The sequence below is a fragment of the Lissotriton helveticus genome, chromosome 12 (genome assembly GCF_964261635.1).
Source record: "Lissotriton helveticus chromosome 12, aLisHel1.1, whole genome shotgun sequence".
Lineage (NCBI taxonomy): Eukaryota > Metazoa > Chordata > Amphibia > Caudata > Salamandridae > Lissotriton > Lissotriton helveticus.
In genome coordinates, this window is record NC_136073.1 from 93348541 (window position 1) to 93367598 (window position 19058).

General features: G+C 47.8%; 1 protein-coding gene across 1 annotated transcript in view; it reads left to right on the forward strand.

Moving 5' to 3' along the window:
• LOC144797919 (extracellular calcium-sensing receptor-like) overlaps positions 1–19058 on the forward strand; it is a 63953-nt gene that overhangs the window by 14504 nt on the left and 30391 nt on the right. Inside the window, exon 3 of the mRNA XM_078668720.1 lies at positions 10447–11274. Within this exon, the coding sequence (XP_078524846.1) occupies positions 10447–11274 (828 nt within the window). The remainder of the gene's footprint in view (positions 1–10446; positions 11275–19058) is intronic.

Genomic DNA, 19058 nt, shown 5'->3' on the forward strand with positions numbered 1-19058 from the left:
GTGGTACAAAGCAGCTTATACAGGAAGGAAACCTCATGTAATGCGGTATTGCATGCGGACAGTGCCCACCCTCACTCTGTAATTAACAATATACCATACGGCGAGATGGTGAGACTGCGCAGAAACTGCAGCGAGGAAAACACCTATGCCCAAAATCTGATCACTGCGGAAAACAGGTTTCTCAAGAGGGGCTACAATCAGAAAGTGGTCGATAAGCAATACGAAAAGCAAAGAATTTACGTAGGGAAGACACTCTACTGACTACATCTCATGTCAACCCCACTAACAATAAAAAAATGGACCGTAGCATTACTTTCACAACCCAATATAATTCCAACAGTAAAAAAGTCCATAATGTACTTAGAAAGCACTGGGAAATTTTGAAAAATGCCCCTGGCCTACGTGACCTAATACCTAACAGACCACTCATCTCATATAAAAAGAGCAGATCCCTTAGGGATGATCTATGTCAAAGTTACATAACTACCCCACGTGAATCATGGTTTCCATCTAAACCTTTGGGCTTTTACACTTGTGGGTCGTGCATTGTCTGCAATTCAGGCCTAAATAAAACCACCAACTTTATGTACAACACATCGAAAAATTACAAAATAAACAGCTTCATCAACTGTAACACCACACACGTAATTTACGTATTGGGATGTAGTTGTAATATTATCTATGTGGGGAGCACCATCCGCCCTTTGAAACTAAGAATTCAAGAACACCGAAGGGCGATCATTGGCAAAGATAAACGCTACCCAGTAAGTTCACATTATGATGAAAAACATCCAGAGGACACCTCCTTTTAGTTCCATGGAATTGATCACATACCACAGGACAAGAGAGGGGGTGACCGAGAACTAGCGGTTAGGCAGAGAGAAGCGAAGTGGATTTGCCGCTTGCGAGCAACGCAAAGGGGGCATAACACTGACAAAGAGCTCCATTACTGTCTGGTATAAAATAATAATACTATCACCACTGTCACCTTCCCTACTCGCTAATGCCTCTGATGTCAAGAACTGAATGTATAAATTATGTTGGAGGTTTGTTCCCACCGTGTGCAGGGGATGAATAGAAGGCTAGATTGAATAGAAGGAAGTACACTGTGTTACACTGTAAGAAACAAATTGCCGTAACAGACTTCTTTCATTCTGCCCTTGCCCACTGTGTGTAATACTTGTTTTTATGGCATTGTTATTTTTGTACTGTAATGTCTGTTTTCCACACATAGGAATGTTTTCGTGATATATGTGCCATGTACCGTTTTTTAGGGGTGTCTTTTCCTGTTGGGAAACATTTTTGTGTGGTACTTTATTCTTCCTGTCAATCTCTCTCTGTTGTTTGCACCGAAAACATAATCTTATTTTGGATTATATCTGCACTTCATTTCTGTCACAATTATTTGGGATAAATCAACACTGGGTTCGGTTCTTGTAGTGTTTCTAGCTTGACTTTACTTTGTAGGATTGAATATATTATACTGATATTTGCATCTTATATATATTCCGTGCATACTTTGGTCCACTCCATGATGGCCGCCTAGGTCTGCCTTGACCTCGCTCTTTCCATTTGTATTTCTGGGAATAGATTAGACATAACACACACTTGTTTTTGTTGTGGAAACACGATATGACCATATCGTGCTTCCCTTTTAACATTATATGGTCTTATAACCTAACAGAATCAAATAGGTACGTTCGTACTTAAACTAACACAACCAAATAGGTAGGATCGTACCAAACGTTACTATTACTGATTTAACACATATAATTATCGGTAATAAGGGAATATCCCTTTTTATCTTATTTAAAATTTGTCGACCTACCAAACCGTCGACGCAATGCGACGTGTTGCATTACTATACATATGAGACACTCTGTCTCTCACTATATTCAAAGATGGCCGCCTTGTAGATATGGGATTTCTTGGGATCACGATGGGCTCAGTCACGGTACCACGTGACCGCCTCCCAGCGCCGGTACACTCTTCTTTAAATATGGCGTACACCAGTATACCCCCGCTTCCAGTAATCCATGGGGAGGAGCGGTGGAGTACGGAGACCCTATCAGAGGTACGTGAGATTGCGGGGAAGTTCGAGTTTTCCGCCTGCTGTTAAATTATATTTTCACTTCTGGTAATCATATATTATTTGGCCATTTCCAGGTACCGTATTGTACAAACTCTGTTACAACCATTCTACACGCCGGTTATCATCCCGAGCGCGCTGACCCCCCTCCGCCTTGCAGTTCCCTTAAGGCATTATGTGTAACCTGGTGGTACTTAATTATTTAGCACCTTGGGGAGCAGGTGACTCCGGGGTGGTGTGCGAACGTCTGTCAGAAGGTGGAGGTTGACACTGACCACCCTTTGCCCAGGGCATCAGCGGGAGGAGGGATCACTGTTTATCATAACTGCCCCTCTCCCTCCCATGTCCCGTTATCAGGTTTTCGAATCCGGTCAAGTAATGTCGTGAGACAGTTGAAGGTGCTGACTGTTGTCCCACATGATTCTTCAACGTGTTGGACACGTCGACACACATGCATGTCTTACCCAAAAGCTATCACAGCTTAGATATTTGCCTTTTCCAGCTGGTCATCAGCCAATTCCATATTGGCTCATAATAAACGGGGGGAAGATGAAAATTATCGGTATCAGCAGAAGGAGGGTTGCATCCAATTATAATGAATTTTTTTTGACATTTTAAAAAGAATATATATGTTCTTTAAGACACCCGCATTTATCTGAAGACTTCCTTTTAAACACAGGGGTCCAGGATCAGCAGACACCTCGACTTTCTCAAATCTTACATCTCAGCTAATTCGGGGGACTCGAACCACCATTCCAATTGGATTTGAGTGCCAAGTTTACTCAGGTATTAGCCAGTCTCTCACAGTTACAAATAAGTCCTTAAGGGACCACCTTGCGTTCGCTGTTGTTCATCCCTTCTTTGTTGTTTTTGAAAAATACCTGGGGTTTGGAAGTGTTGCTTATACACTTTGCTTACACTTTCCATGCAGAACTATACCTTTAAGTTGAGCACTAAAGTGGTTAAGTGCTTTTGGAACGCAACTTACCCAAATGAGAATGGGACGTATAGATAATCTTGTCCGTTTATCTATTTGTATTAGGAACTTGGCTTATTTATGGGGACGGTACGAACTACAAACTATATTATTGTATTTCTATTTTCAGGAATACATTGTGGTCTATTGTGATCATTCATTTACATCAGCTTCCTAGGAGCAACCTCGTCTAGGACTATCATACCCACCTGACTATACAGTATATGGTGAGCCTTAATATCTCTTAATCACATTTTGTGATACTCAAGGGCTTTTTGGGTCACCAGAGCTTGGCACATTTGCACTTTAAGGGACTTTTATTATCTTGACTCTCAATTCTTTTCTTTGACTATGGTTACTTTGACCACACACCAACTTGAAGTAGGTGGTAAACTGTAGGTGTATTGCGACTGCAATTGCAGTCGCAAAACAATCGCACAAAGAAGTGCGACTCGCTATTAGGATGGGACGCCCTTGGCATGCCCCTTACTAATAGTGACTCGCAAACCTTTTTTTGTGAGTCAGTAATTGGTTATCAACTTGCAGAATAGGATTTGTACCAATTTTCCATTTGCGAGCTATAGAAAGTGTTGTAGATCTGGTCCAAAGAGTGTTGGTGAGCAGGTGTACCGAGAGGGAGAACAACTCCAGGCAAAGTGCTTGTTTGTCAATGGTCAACAGGTAATATTTTGCCTTCCTGCAGATTTTTTCTCGCGCTTTGTGTCAACAACAGATGAATACTGAAAACTGAAGACCCGATTCACAAGTTCATTTGCTCAGCAAAGGTCAACTTTGGTGCGCAAATGGCGTGATTTTTGAGTGTGCAAATTGGAGTTTGAAAAAATCAATCCATTACCCCCAGGTCCCTCCGTCCTCGACACCTTCAACACTAATTAGATGGATCCATCTCCTGACAGAAAAAAAGAAAAGAAGGAATGCTGGACCTACCCCCACCCTTCCCCCCTCCCGCCGGGAGTACAAAAGGGTACAGGTCCCAGCATTCCCTCTGTTCTTTTTTTCTGTCATTCTGACAGTTGGATTGGAAGCGCGAGGAGCTTGACGACGCTCCCGCGCTGGACTTACCTTTTGGTTTCTGTTATCTGGATTCCTGGTCCTCTCCCCCCCTGCCTGGCTTGGGGGGAGTGGCGGGGGGCTGCTCGCGCTTCTGGTGGCCGCGCGTGGTGTCCTGGTCCCGCGTGGGCTCGGCGCTCGCCCGATGGCCGCTCCTCCTGGTCTGCCGGGCTTACTGGGGGGCGTGGCCTCCTGTGTGCGACCGGATTGGCTGATCTGGGTGATGCCTTCCGGTTTCCGCTGCCTGACTTCCGTCCTGAGGGGGTCAGGCGCTGCTGTCCCGGTGGTTTTCTCGAGGGTTTAAAACTCGGGGCAGTGGTGAGTACCGCATAGCGGTTTTTGGTTCTTTCTGCTACTGTGTGCATTTTCATTCGTGCTGTGGGTGTTTTTGCACTTTGGAGGATGGGCAAATGTTCGAGGAAGAGGCACCATAGGGAGAGGTCTTCCTCTTCTTCCTCCAGTTCCTCGCGCTCTCCTTCTCCTGCCAGGTCCCGGCGTCGTGGTGGGGGTGATGATGCGCGCTTGAAGCGCTTGATTCGTGAAACCATCACGGAGATGGGTGCTGGCAGGGCTCGTGGCAAGGGGGCGGCCTCTGCTCCTGTGTCGTCTGATTCCTCTGCTGATGAGTCGGCGATGGCTGGGGATGCTGATCTCAAGGGAAGTATGTTGACAAGGACGCTCTGCCTGAAATTCTGCAGCATGTCAAGGAGAACTTGGGTTTCACGGATGTGGCGACTCCCAGTACGTCTGGTGGTTCTTTGCTGCGCCAGTTCCAGAGTTCTGCCACGGTGGATGTCCCGGTGCACCCCTTTATTAAGGATGTTCTGAAGCGAGAGTGGGCTGATCCGGATCGTATTCTGGTTCCCCGATTTATGGCCCGCCTCTACCCCCTGCAGGATATGGCTACGGAGCTCCCGGACTCGATCCCCATTGACTCCTTTGTGGCTAGTTTGGTGGGTCGCACTTCCTTGTCGGAGGACGCTGTGCTGAAGGACCCTGTGGACAAGAAGGCCGACGGTGCTCTCCGGAAGGTGTATGCTGGCTCCCATCTGGCCTTGAGGGCTGGTGTTTATGGCACTTATGTGGCGCAATCTCTGATTTCTGACCTTAAGTCCCTCTATCGCTCGATGGATGATGCCACGGACTGTTCTACTCTTCTTGGCCAGATTGAGCGCCAGGTGGAGCTTCTTTCTGACGTCTCTTTTGACGTAGTGCGGGCGGCTGCCCTCTCTGGTGGTGCTTGTGTGGCTGCTCGCCGCAGTCCTGTTCTAAAAGACTGGAAGACTGACTCTGCGCAGAAGGCTTGTGCTTTGCGTTTGCCCTTCCAGGGTTCTATGCTGTTTGGGGGGGAGTTGGAGGACAAGTTGCACAAACTCTTTAAGGAAAAGAAGCACTCTTCTTCTTTTAAGGCTTCTCCTGCTGCTCCTGCTCCCTTTAAGCCTAAGCCTTTCTTCCGCCCTTCCTCTCGTAGGCAGTTTCGGAAGGGCCAGGGGAGGTTTGCTTCTGGTCGGGGTCGGGGTCGGGATCGTAAGGCTAGGTCCCCTCCTCCTGCTAAGCCTCGTTCCTGACTCTTTGGCTGTGGTTCCTGGGTTGTTGGTAGGAGGGCGGCTGCACTTCTTCCTGGATGCCTGGGTTCAGTCCTGTTCAGACGCTTGGGTGTTGGACGTCCTCCGCGAGGGTTATGTGGTGGAGTTCTCTGTTCCCCCTCCAGACTCCGGTGTACGCCCCACTCCCTTGCCTGCTTGCCGGTCCAAAAGGAGTCATCTCTCTCAAGGGGTGGAGGCTCTTCTTCTAAAGGGGGCCATTCAGGAGGTCCCTCCGGTGGAGGTGGGGTCGGGCATTTATTCCCTGATCTTTCTTGTACCCAAGGTTACGGGGGGTTACCGCCTGGTACTGGATTTGAGAGTTATGAACCGGTGGGTTCTGAAGATTCCCTTTCGCATGGAGACTCTGCAGCGGGTGATTCCTTTGGTGCTTCCGGGTCACTTCATGTGTACTCTGGATTTGCAGGATGCCTACTACCACGTGCCGGTGCATCCTCGGTCCCGTCGCTTCCTGCGGTTTTGTGTTCAGGGGCGTCACTTCCAGTTCCAGGTGTTGCCCTTCGGTCTGAGGTCAGCCCCGAGGGTCTTTACGAAGGTGGTGGCTCCTTTGGTCGCTTGGCTTCATCTCCAGGGGGTGATGGTGTATCCCTACTTGGACGATTGGTTAATCCATGCTCCGTCCCGGGACCTGTTGGTGGAGGCCAGGGAGATGGTTTGCTCTGCATTGAGTCTGCACGGGTTTTTGATCAACTTCCCGAAGTGTCAGTTGTCCCCGTCTCAGGACTTGGTGTTCATTGGGGCCCGGTTTCGTACGAACCTCAACCGTGTGTTCCTGCCTGTCCCTCGTATCCGGACCCTGGTGTCTCTGGCCCGGCTGTTTCGGGCGGGGGGTTGTTTTCCGGTGCGCCTCTGGTTGCGGCTTATGGGTCTGATGGCGGCGACTGTTTTTACGGTGGCTTGGGCTCGGTTCCGTCTGCGCCCTCTGTGGGGGTATCTTCTGTCCCACTGGAATCCTGTGTCTGGGAATCTGGAGTTCCTGCTGTCGGTTTCTCCTGTGGTTCTCCTGACTCTCCTTTGGTGGTCCACGCGGTTGCATCTGTCCCGGGGTCTTCCTCTGCAGCCTTCCCCTTCTCTGGTCTTGATGACGGATGCCAGCTCTCTGGGTTGGGGGGCGACTTTGGGGTCTCGGTCCCTTCAGGGTCGCTGGTCTGTTCTGGAGTGTCGTCGTTCCTCCAATTGGCGGGAGCTGTCGGCTGTTTGTCGAGCTGTGCTGGGGTTTCGGTCCCTGCTTCTGGGTCGCAACGTTTTGGTTCGGTCGGACAATGCGGTGACCGTGGCGTATCTGAACCATCAAGGTGGGGTCCGTTCGGCCTCCCTGAATGCTGTGGTGGTTCACCTGTTCTGTTGGGCGGAGGGTCACCTTCTGTCTCTGACGGCGGTTCACATTCGGGGAGTGGACAACTTTGTGGCGGATGCCCTGAGCCGCTGCTTTCCGGGGTCGTTGGAGTTGTCTCTCTCTCGGGCTGCGTTTCGGCTTGTGTGCGTGAGGTTTGGGTGTCCCTTTCTGGACCTCTTTGCCTCCCGGCAGAATGCTCTGCTTCCTCGCTTCTGCTCCCGGTTTCAGCAGGAGGGTTGTTGGGGGGTGGATGCCCTGTCGATCCCTTGGCCATCTCGCCTGCTTTATGCCTTTCCTCCCCTGGCGCTGATTCCTCGGTTTCTGGCGCGCCTGTGCCTGGAGTCTCGGGAGGTGATTGTGGTCCTGCCCTTTTGGCCTCGGAGGTCTTGGTTTCCGACGGTTCGTCTGCTGGCGGTCCAGGGCCCTTGGTTTCTCCCCCTGTCCCCTTCTCCCCTGCGTTCGTCTCCGTCCCTGTCTCTTCTCCGGTTGCGGCTGTCGGTGTGGAGGTTGAGAGGCAGGGGTGGCGGCGACGTGGCTTCCCTGAACATTTAGCTGTGGCTCTTCAGGGTTCCCGTAGGCCTTCTACCCTGCGGTCTTATGATCGTCATTGGGGTAATTTCTCTCGTTGGTGTGCGGGGCTGGGCCTTTCCCCTTTGTTATGTCCCTTGCAGGCTGTGCTTCAGTTTTTGTGGGATGGTTTCGAGAAGGGCTGGGCGGTGTCCACTTTGCGTGCGCAGTGGGCGGCTGTGCGGGCGTTCCGTTCCCCTTGGGGTACGCTGTCAGATGATGAGGACTTGGTTTCTCGTCTCCTGCGTGGGTTTTCCCTTTCTCGTCCTGTGTCCAGGCCTTCGTTTCCTTTGTGGGATTTGCCTTTGGTCCTTCGGGTTTTACTTGATACTCCTTTTGAGCCCTTGTCGGACGTGGCCTTGAAGTTTGTCACCTTGAAGGTTGTGTTCCTGGTGGCCATAACCTCTGCTCGGCGCCTTGGGGAGTTGGGGGCCTTGATGGCTCGTGAGCCCTTCTTGTCCTTTTCGGAGGGTGGTGTGGTTCTTCGCCTTGACTCCTCCTTCGTTCCGAAGGTCGCGTCTCAGTTTCATCGGTCCCAGGAGTTGGTCTTGCCTGCTTTGGGCCCTGGTTTTGATTCCCCGGGGGGTACTTGTTGGTCCTTGCTGGATGTGTGCCGGGCTCTTCGGGTGTATTTGGAGCGCACGGCTGCTTTTCGGGTTTCTGATTCCCTGTTTGTCTCCTTTGGGGCTGCTTCCCGGGGGCGTAGGGCTTCCTCTGTCTCGATTGGTCGCTGGCTGAAGCAGGTCATTTCTTTGGCCTACTCCCTTTCTGGTTCCCCTCCTCCGGTGGGTGTTCAGGGTCGTTCCACTCGGGGGGTGGCTGCTTCTTGGGCTGAGGTTCGGGGTGTTCCTCTGTCTGACATTTGTAGAGCGGCCACTTGGGCTTCTCCCAATACTTTCATCCGGCATTATCGCCTTCCCAATTTGCTGGGTGAGGAGGGTGGTTTTGCTTTGGGGGTGTTGGGTTGTGTTCGCCCTTGATTTCTTTGTCTCCAATAAATCTCTGGTTCTGTGTTGTCCTGGTGGTTTGTTGTGCTTTTTTCTTTGTGATGTAGGCCGGGTTGCGGCTTTGGTATGTCTCATTAGTGTTGAATGTGTCGAGGACGGAGGGACCTGGGGGTAATGTCTTATTACGTATGGTAATCCTCATTACTCCGGGTCCCGTAGTCCTCGACACCTTCATGACTTCCCTCCCTCCCTCCCTCCCTTTGTGCCGGCCTACATCTTCGGGCTTGGTATTTCAGAGGGAATGCTGGGACCTGTACCCTTTTGTACTCCCGGCGGGAGGGGGGGAAGGGTGGGGGTAGGTCCAGCATTCCTTCTTTTCTTTTTTTCTGTCAGGAGATGGATCCATCTCATTAGTGTTGAAGGTGTCGAGGACTACGGGACCCGGAGTAATGAGGATTACCATACGTAATAAGACATTCATTCATATTACAACGGTAAAGGAGTGAATCAGAATCTAGGGGTGAGAACTGGGTGTTACAGGATGAGTATATCTTATGAAGCAGATGATCAATGAGAAAAATGTCAGTTGTTGGTATACACAAACATTTGAACGCACACATTTCCACCATGGATTCGATTGGAGATTTGTTCCTGTCAAGGACACAGCCTTCGAATGTGTATGGGAAAAAGTTGCTCATTAGTTTAAAATATTTTCCATGCAGATAAAATAAATATGTGAGCTAATTCATTTGCACTTGATTAGGGACTTTGTATGTGTAAATATACATGGGTGTAGTAAAGCGTGTCATTTTAAGTGACCCCTCCCCCCATTGTTTTTGACTTGATCCTGCTGGCAAATTTGACTTTGGGCATGGTGGTACTTCTAAACTGTACCCTAAACATGATACAAAATTAGCTACCTCTTTTGCATTATTAACATTTTAATAAGGACAAAGTAACATAGAGCCTGGATTTTACCAGTGGCATAAAGTTTAGTATTCACACGTGGACTGCATTGTACATTTATCCCATCCGCATGTGGGAGCATTTCTTCTGGCATGTTGGTGGAGCCCTGAACTGCTGTGAGCCAAAACTACAGCAGGCCTATGTCACAACCTAATTTCTACTTTAATGAAGTCACCTATAAGTAGTGCTTTGGAACCCGCAAGGTCTAAGTGATTAATGTGAAAAAATGTGACATGCTTAAAATGTAGTGTGGTTAGTCAGTGCAGTGGCAGGATGCTAAAACTCTTTTAACTGAAAAGGTTTCATAGCTAATTCCAAAGAAAAAACTCACTTGTAAATATAAATCACAATTTTAAAAAGACAGATTAGGAAAATGTATAACCCTTTCTGTGCAAAAACAATCCTTAAATATAATATTCTTTCTCAATGTGTGTTATGGAATGCATTAAACATAGAAAAAGGAAGCAACAAGGAGAAATACATATATTTCTCCTTGTTACACCTGGGCCTGGGTGGTAGACCATTTTGGGGCAATCCAAGGTTTACTAATCTTGATAATTCTTCGACCGTGTCAAAATCCATGGGTGGATGCCTGGAACACCCATTCTCCACCCATGGAAAGCCTCCCTGATGCAAAATAATGCAAAGCAGCACTATTGATTTTGTTGTGTCAATTTGTATTTACCAAACCACGCTTTGCCTGGCTTAGTGAATCCCAGGTCAGGATTTGTGTTGTCTTGCAACGACTTGCTGCACACAAGGACAACGTAAGTCCTTAATGCATTTTGGCTAAGGTTATTCAACACTCATTTGCCGAAATTCTGTTGAATCATTTTCATTTCTCTGATCATGCTGATCTTTTGATAAATGTCCTTGATTTTCATCTACAGGTCAGTTATTTTTCAACTAATCCACTCTTGAGTGACCGGAACCAGTTCCCTTCTTTTTTCCGGACCATCCCTAGTGATGACTTCCAGTCTCGCGGTCTCGCTCAGATGGTAATGTATTTTGGATGGACTTGGGTAGGTCTCCTGGCTGAAGACAGTGATTATGGTCAACAGGGTATTCAAATAATTAAGCAAGAGCTCATGGCAGCTGGTGCTTGTGTTGCTTTCTCTGAGAACATAATCCTCAGCAGGGCTGACAGGAATGCCTTTCACATCTCCCAGGTGATTAGAGATTCAACCGCCACAGCCATTGTGGTCTTTTGCTCTGATACAGATATGGTCATCATTGTGGATGAGATGGTGAGGCAGAATGTGACTGGGAAGGTTTTCATCGCCAGCGAGAACTGGTCCACATCTGCCCTCTTGTCTGTAAAGAAGTACTCGGACATCCTCACTGGCACCATTGGGTTTGCCATCCACAGTGGTGAAATGCCAGGATTTGACCAGCATCTCAGAAATGTCAATCCTTCAAAATATGCTGATGATGTTTTCATTCGGGAATTCTGGGAAGATAGTTTTGGATGTGTCTGGTCTGATCATCTGAATCATTTGGGTTCCAGGGTTAGCAACATAAAATTGTGCACAGGACATGAGAATCTGAGCAACCTTCCCACGCTTTTCAATGCCACATACCAGGGGATCGCCTACAGCACCTACATGGCAGTATATGCCATCGCCACAGCTTTACAGGATCTGGTTTCCTGCAAAAATGACGGAAGTCCTTTTAGTCCCAGGAATTGTGCAGATTTAGTGGATTTTGAACCATGGCAAGTAAGAATTTAGGCTGAAGCAGAAATAAAGATTGACATTTGGTTAGTTATATGTATATTTTCTTAACATTTATTTATGTATTTAAATATTTATTGATTTATTTGAATTATGGTTTCAGGCAGAAACATTTTATAAAGCGGTACATAGCCAAGTAAGAGTGAGGTTGTTAACATATTTTAGATAACTGGCAGAATTGTTCTAAGTATGACTCGAGCCTATTGCATAATAGTAATCAGTGCAGAAGCACATATCAAATACTATTTTCATATCTTACTAATGGAACATACAGGCATGACAAGTAGGTACAGAACTGGGAAATGGGAGGTTGGCATTCAATAATTCTGAGTTGCAGATGATGACTAGGCAGCATTACTTTGAGGAAAAAAGAAAAAGCCCTGGTTGCAGGAAGTTATAATTCTAAAGGTAAGCTTCAGAAGGTTGTCGGACCAAATGATACATGGCGATATAGGTGTAACTATCAATCAATATCAATAATAACTTTATTCGGTTTTCATTTGCAATAAAAACCCATACATTTCCGAAAAATACATGCTTAAGAAGGATAAATATTTAATTAATACCATGAAATAGAGAATAAAAGAACTTGCTCTATGTCTGTAGCGTATATCGTTCAGAAACAAGTCTACTTAAATATGCTAAACGTCCATAAAGTGCCTAGATCTCACTGTTGCTTTTAAAAATCCTACAATAAAAAAGATACATTCATCCTTCAACATTTGCAGAAACATAAGTGCTGGCGTAATTTGGCTAAAATAATTTTTCTTTAAAATGGGAACTAATTAATACTTTCTGGGGACAGCATACAGGTTACATAAATACATGAAGTGGAGCAGGTCCTATGGAGACTTTACGTCGCAGCCATAGGAAGCTAACAGTTGACCTCTTGAGGACCCCTTGAGTCTAGCCAGTAATAAATGGAAAAGATTCAACCGGAACCTTCACAATAAAAATTTCTCGTGTGAGGACAGGGAACCCATGAGATATGGTTCAGCCAGAGGCGATTTGATTAATGGGATATATGCTCCGACACTCGGTTTCTGAACCTCTTCTATATCCCGATCCAATCGCCTTTGGTTCAAAAAAGCTATTCTTATTGGTTCCACGTCACTTTTTGCAATTGTATCTGGGTTAGAGAATAGGACCCCAGCCCAAGCTGTTCAAGCCCCCTTTTAACATAGCAAAGCCAGGGGATGCGAGCCATATTGTCAGTGACAAGGACTCTTTCAAGATCACTTTAGTAAAAGCTAAATCATCATTAAGCCAACATTTTAACTAAAATATCAAGGGGCGCAGGGCCAGAGTGTCACTTATGTAGGATACCCCCAATTCCTCATGAACAACCAGATTCGAGGTTCCTTGTGGGTCACACAATCATTTTTTTAAAAACCTGTTTTCCATAACCTGGAGAGATTGTATATTTGCGTGGCCCCAGATCTCACTACCGTAAGTTGCTATCGCTACGCTTTTAGCTTGATAAACTTGTAGCATGGCTCCTGTCAGCTTGCTCCCCATTTTCGAGGCGAAATTAAAAATTGCCGCATTGACCCTGGCCAGATCCCCCTTTTTCCTGTGTATCAATAGGTCCCATTTTAATTGGTCATCTAGTAAGACCCCTAGGTAAGAGAAAACACTTGTACGGGGAATTTTATCGTTACCTGATTTAAACTGGATATTCCTCTTGGTCTGTTTCCCTACTTTCATGACATAGGACTTTGAGTTGTTAATGGTTAGGTCCCGGTCAGTCATGAATCCCAAGATAGCAGTTAAGAGGGTTTGTTGGCCCAGTTCAGTTCTTGATAGTAGGACGGCGTCATCTGCGTAAAGCAGAACAGGAATACCCAGCCGTCCTACATAGGGGAAATCAGCCCCAGTAGCCAGCAGCACACTTTCTAGGTCGTTAATGTAAAAGGTCAATAAGAATGGTGCTAAGATGCAGCCCAGCCTAACTCCTTTCTTGATATCAATGTCCTTGGTGACCTTTAAATCCTGAGAGTACCTAACATTAGCTGTGGTCGGGGTATGGAGTTCCTCAAGAAAGTTGACAATACTGTCTTCCACCCCCATTGCCCCCATGGACTGCCAAAGCTTCGACCTGTTGACACAGTCACAGGCAGGTGACAGATCCATGAAGGCAAGGCTGATCGTACCAGAATGCGCAACTGTGTATTTGCTCAAGACCATGTACAGGTTCAGACATTGGGCAACGGTAGAACAACCCTGCCGAAAGCCATATTGGGCATCCAATAAAATCCTATTCTTATTCGCCCATGCAGTTAACCTTTTTAAAAGAACCTGACCCACCACTTTAACCATTGAGTCGATAAGCGAAATGGGTCTATATCAGTGAGTGCTATTCCTGTTACCCTTTTTAAAAACTGGAACTATAGTGGAGGAAACCCAGGACCGCGGACACCGGATCTTAGCCGCAGCGTTAAATAAAGACTCTAAGATCGGGGCCCAAAACGAGGGGTCCGATTTAAATAAGTCGAGGGATTCCATCGGGGCCCGGAGCCCTGCTAATAGTCAGCCCTAGGATCCCTTCCATGATCTCACTCCTATCGAAGCAGATCACGGCATCCTTTCTCACCCTGGGTTCACTTTGATTGAGCTCGAGCAGGCAGTCAAACATTGATTCGAAATGAAGTACCCACTCCTCCTCTGTGATATGGGCCACCAGGCCATCCTCACCATCCCCACCATCCTTATGGAACCGGGGCCCATTCACAGCATTCCAGAACCTAGAGCTATTCCTCAGAGTACTGGAGTCTATTAGCTCTTGCCAGGCTTCTTCTTTTAAGGTTCCCCTACGTTTAGCCAAGGCTAACTTGTAGTCTGTTCTACATGCTCGCACTTCAGATTGAATTCTCGGTTTGGCTGCCAGAGCTTCCCTCAGCCGCTTAGCTGATTTGGAGCAGTGGGAGTCAAACCATCTAGGCCCATTGTGGCAATGCCACCACCCGGCACACATAACAGTTCCCCTAATTTTGTTGCTAATCCTTTGTAGGCACCAAGGACTTTGTCCGGGGTAGATCTCTCAGATGTGCAAAGTTCCAGTTCATGGGCACAGGATAACTTCACCTTGTTATAAAAGATGTCAGGAGCTATTTGAGACCACTTAAGTCTGCGTTTACCGTCTGTTGGTTTCAGTCTGCCACTGGAACTTGGTAAGTGGGTTGTTCAGAGACATCGTAACCACCATGTCGAAATCGTTAAACATATCGTTCAGCACATCCCCTTGGGGGTGATGTTCAAAGTGAAAACCTGACATACGGTGGGGCAGCCTAACTCAGAAATGCAGGTAGTTGAGGGGCTACCACAAGGGTAAATATTAAAATCCCTAGAGACAAGGAAGTTATAAGAACCTGGGCCCATAGATTTTTTGATGAATCCGGCCAAGTTGACGATGTTACATTCTCCTGGCAAACCGGCCACCGAGTTATAAAAGTTGAGGATTCCCCATCTAGTGGCCCCCCTTTTTGCTGAAAGTGTCAGGATTCCCCAATGTGGGGTTGAAATCGCCTGCAATTTACAATCTACAGCCACTGGGATATAGGTAACCAGGCCATCCCTTGGCCTGCCACACGCCGAAGAAGTGGCCGGGACAAAGAATTCCTTGTAGCCTTCTAAGAAAAGGTTACAATCCACTGTCCATGTTTCCTGTAGACTAATTATGGTGTATTGTTTCACAAAACATACCCAGCATGGATCTTAGAATGTATTGGCCAGACCAGCGACATTCCAAGATAAAAAATTGTTGGGCCTCACGTCAGCATACACCAAGCCTGGATCCATATGAGGCTGTGAAAATCCAATTGATGGAGGAACAGAGGCTACAGGAGCCCGCAGTCATTCACAATTTTCCAACCCAGATAGAGCTGCGAATCTGTTTTCCAGCTCCAATGTTAAGGGGTTATAAAACTGTCCCTCGACTTCCCGTACAGCGTGAGCTGGGGTGGGTAGCTGTTGCAGAGGGCCTCGTATATTCGACCATCCTCCAAGTTGACGTTCCCTGTAGCCCAGCTCTGGTATCTCCTTACAGCGGGCTGGGTTATAAAAGTACACCAGTGGGAGACCCTTCATATAAGAGCCCTTTGGTGGGTTAAATTTATAATCCCTGGATAAAATGTGCCCAGCCGTGTAAGGGTTGTAAAAATGTACAATGACGCAATCCCCACTGTCCATTTTACATGAGCTCCCTATCCAGTTGACCCTGCGTGCCATTAAAATATTTTTTGAGTTATGAGAATACCAGTGAGTGAGTTTGTTCTTTAATTGTACAAAATCTTTATTAACCCCGGTTGTGAGCGGTGGTACGTTCCCTAGTACCACTACGTATGGGGTTAATTCTGGAGGGAGGTTTATTGTTGGGAGATTCTGGCTATAATTATCCCATCTCTCAAGCCCCTTTTCCCTGTCAGGCCAAAGTGATCCTTCTCTTCTGAGGGGCTGGCAGGAAACAGCCCCCATGTCAGGGCCACTAGGCCCGTTACTATTACCTCTGGTCATTTTATGTGCCTCACTGTTGTCTGTAATTCTTGTAGTAGCCCCTCCCTCTGCCCCCTCCCTGGTATCTTCTTTTCCGAACCTTGCTGGATCAACTATGTTGATGGGTGGACTCACTGCCAGGGTGGGCAGAGGGTTGCAACTGGTAATTCCCTCTAGTTGGGGAAGCCTCTCTTCTATTGCACTTATTTTCTTAAACATAGGGTCTAATAATGTGGATAGCATGGTTTCTAGCCTTGTCCAGAAGTTCCCATCCTCCGTGGCCATAGATAATTGTCCTACCATGGTCTGGTTCATAGGAGGTAAAGTGCCCTCACTATCAACACTTATGGATGAGACAGGTGGAGAGGGCCTGCCATGGGAACCCTGAGCCAACTTTGAATTAGTACACCTACGGCCCCTTTTTAAGTCTCGTCTATTCCATCCCGTAGGCATGGTAGGCGAGATTTATAGTAAGGCTTCCGAAAAGTCAGCCCAACTGCGGATCGCGTACAGTTCATGTGAGCCAGGCGCAGGCACATGAATTCGCTCCCCCTACCCCTCCCACAAAGCAAGACAAGACAAGAACATCAATGCAACCGCGGCCGCTCTGATTCCATTTGCGACCAGCCACTTCACGCACTCCGCAGGTCATAAACATGACCATCTGCTCGCGAATCGGAATGCTGGCATGTTTGCCCAGCCCCCCTCCAAGCGCTGCCTTTCCTCTGCCATTCTATGGTTTCCAGTACGTCTCACTAAAACCTAGTTATCTATGCTGAAGGTTTTTTTTTTTAGGGGACTTGTTTGCATGTTTTGACGTGGCTGTGTGGGAAACAAATTGTTTCTCTTTTAGTGCAGAAGCAACCTTTCAAATATGTATTCCTGCTATCCACGTGAGTTGGAAATTACGTAAAACATGCTATTTCTGTGAGAAGGGCGGTGGTTGGGCTTCCACTCTAGATTTCTTCTCCATGGTTTCTTACAACATTTAACAGTTTAAAAGTAGCAGAGGGCAGCCAACCCATCTGGGCTGTATCCGTGACCCCTTGCTTTCCCATAAAGATTACCCCTGTCTGCCCTTTAGGTTTTAGGGGAGGAGGACCGAACACACCACTGAGGATCATATTTCTGCGTGCTTTTTTTTGGTTTTAAAGGAACCGGCTTTATTTCTCAAGAAAAAAAGCGTCCACAGCCTCCTCTGTTGTTTACAAACGTCCTCACATTGAAGTGGAAAGACTCTGCCTGCCCTTCCCACTGCTGCCTCTTCCACATAAACGCATAATAATTTTCTATTACTTCCATCCCAGAGCAATCTGCCAGTTTGTTCTCACTCGGGGAACCAGAGCACACAACTAGGATTGAATTTCAGGCTTAATACAGTAAACAAGTAATACATTCAATAATCCGTATAACCATCCCCCCCACCACCACCACCCTGACCATAGGACTGATAGTCGTTGTAACTAATCCCTAGCTGTCTAAAATATTGTTTTTCTGACACTGTTCCTAATGGATTCAGCACGTCTTCATCTGTTAGGCTACAGATGTAATGCTCCTACCACTCTACCGCCCTCACTCTATCTCTCTACTGCCCTCACTCTACCGCTCTACCGCCCTCACTCTACCGCCCTCACTCTATCGCTCTACCGCCCTCACTCTACCGCTCTACCGCCCTCACTCTACCGCCCTCACTCTACCACTCTACCGCCCTCACTCTACCACTCTACCCCCCTTACTCCACCGCCCTTACTCTACCACTCTACCGTCCTCACTCTACCGCTCTACCGCCCTCACTCTACTGCTCTACCGCCCTCACTCTACCACTCTACCGCCCTCACTCTACCACTCTACCACCCTCACTCAACCGCCCTCACTCTACCACTCTACCGCCCTTACTCTACCACTCTACTGCCCTCATTCTACACCATTACCACCCACACTCTACCGCCCCCACTCTACCACTCTACTGCCCTCACTCTACCACTCTACCGCCCTCACTCTACCACTCTACCTCCCTCACTCTACAACTCTACCGCTCTCACTCTACAACTCTACCGCCCTCACTCTACCGCCCTCACTCTACCACTCTACCGCCCTCACTCTACCACTCTACCGCCCTCACTTTACCACTCTACTGCCCTCACTCTACCGCCCCCCCCTCTACCACTCTCCCGCCCTCACGCTCTCACTCTACTGCCCTCACTGTACCGCCCTCACTCTACCACTCTACCGCCCTCACTATACTGCCCTCACTCTACCACTCTACCGCCCTCACTCTACCGCCCTCACTGTACCACTCTACCACCCTCACTTTACCACTCTACCACCCTCACTATACCGCCTTCACTCTACCACTCTACCGCCCTGACTCTACCACCCTCACTCTACCACTCTACCGCCCTCACTCTACCACTCTACAGCCCTCACTCTACTGCCCTCACTCTACCACTCTACCGCCCTCACTCTACTGCCCTCACTCTACCATTTTATTGCCCTCACTCTACCGCCCTCACTCTACCGCCCTCATGCCCTCACTCTATAGCCCTCGCTCTACCACTCTACCGCCCTCACTCTACCACGTTACTGCCCTCACTCTACCACTCTACCACCCTCATTCTACCACTCTACCGCCCTCACTCTACTGCCCTCACTCTACCACTCTATCTCCCTCACTCTAACACTCTACCGCCCTCACACTACCACTCTACCGTCCTCACTCTACCATTCTACCGCCCTCCCTCTACCACCCTCACTCTACCACGCTACCGCCCTCACTCTACCACTCTACCGTCCTCACTCTACCATCTCACTCTACCGCCCTCACTCTACCACTCTGTGGAAAATATAATATTATCGTTATGTATGTCCCATTATACACCCTCTCTTCCACGTCCCGAGCTCATCATGACGGTAACTAGTAAATTCGGGCACATTACCGTAAGGTTGCATGCAAACACATCTCTTCCTCAAACTGCAACTGCACATTCTTATGGTCAAGCCGATTCCAAGAAACGAGCCCCCGTTGTAACCACCCCCGCTCATGGTCAGACCGATTCCGAGAAATAAGCCCTCGTTTACCAAGACACACGGCCAATTCTGAGAAACCAGCTCCTGTTTGCTAAACACATGACACCAGACATCCTGTCACGACCATTTCTCTATTTCTTATCTAAGGAACCAGTCTAGGGTTATTTCTCAACTCTCTGCCTCTGCCATGACTTCCTCATGATTATGACACAGTTACGTCGCTACTGCCATGATCTCAGTATGATTGCCAC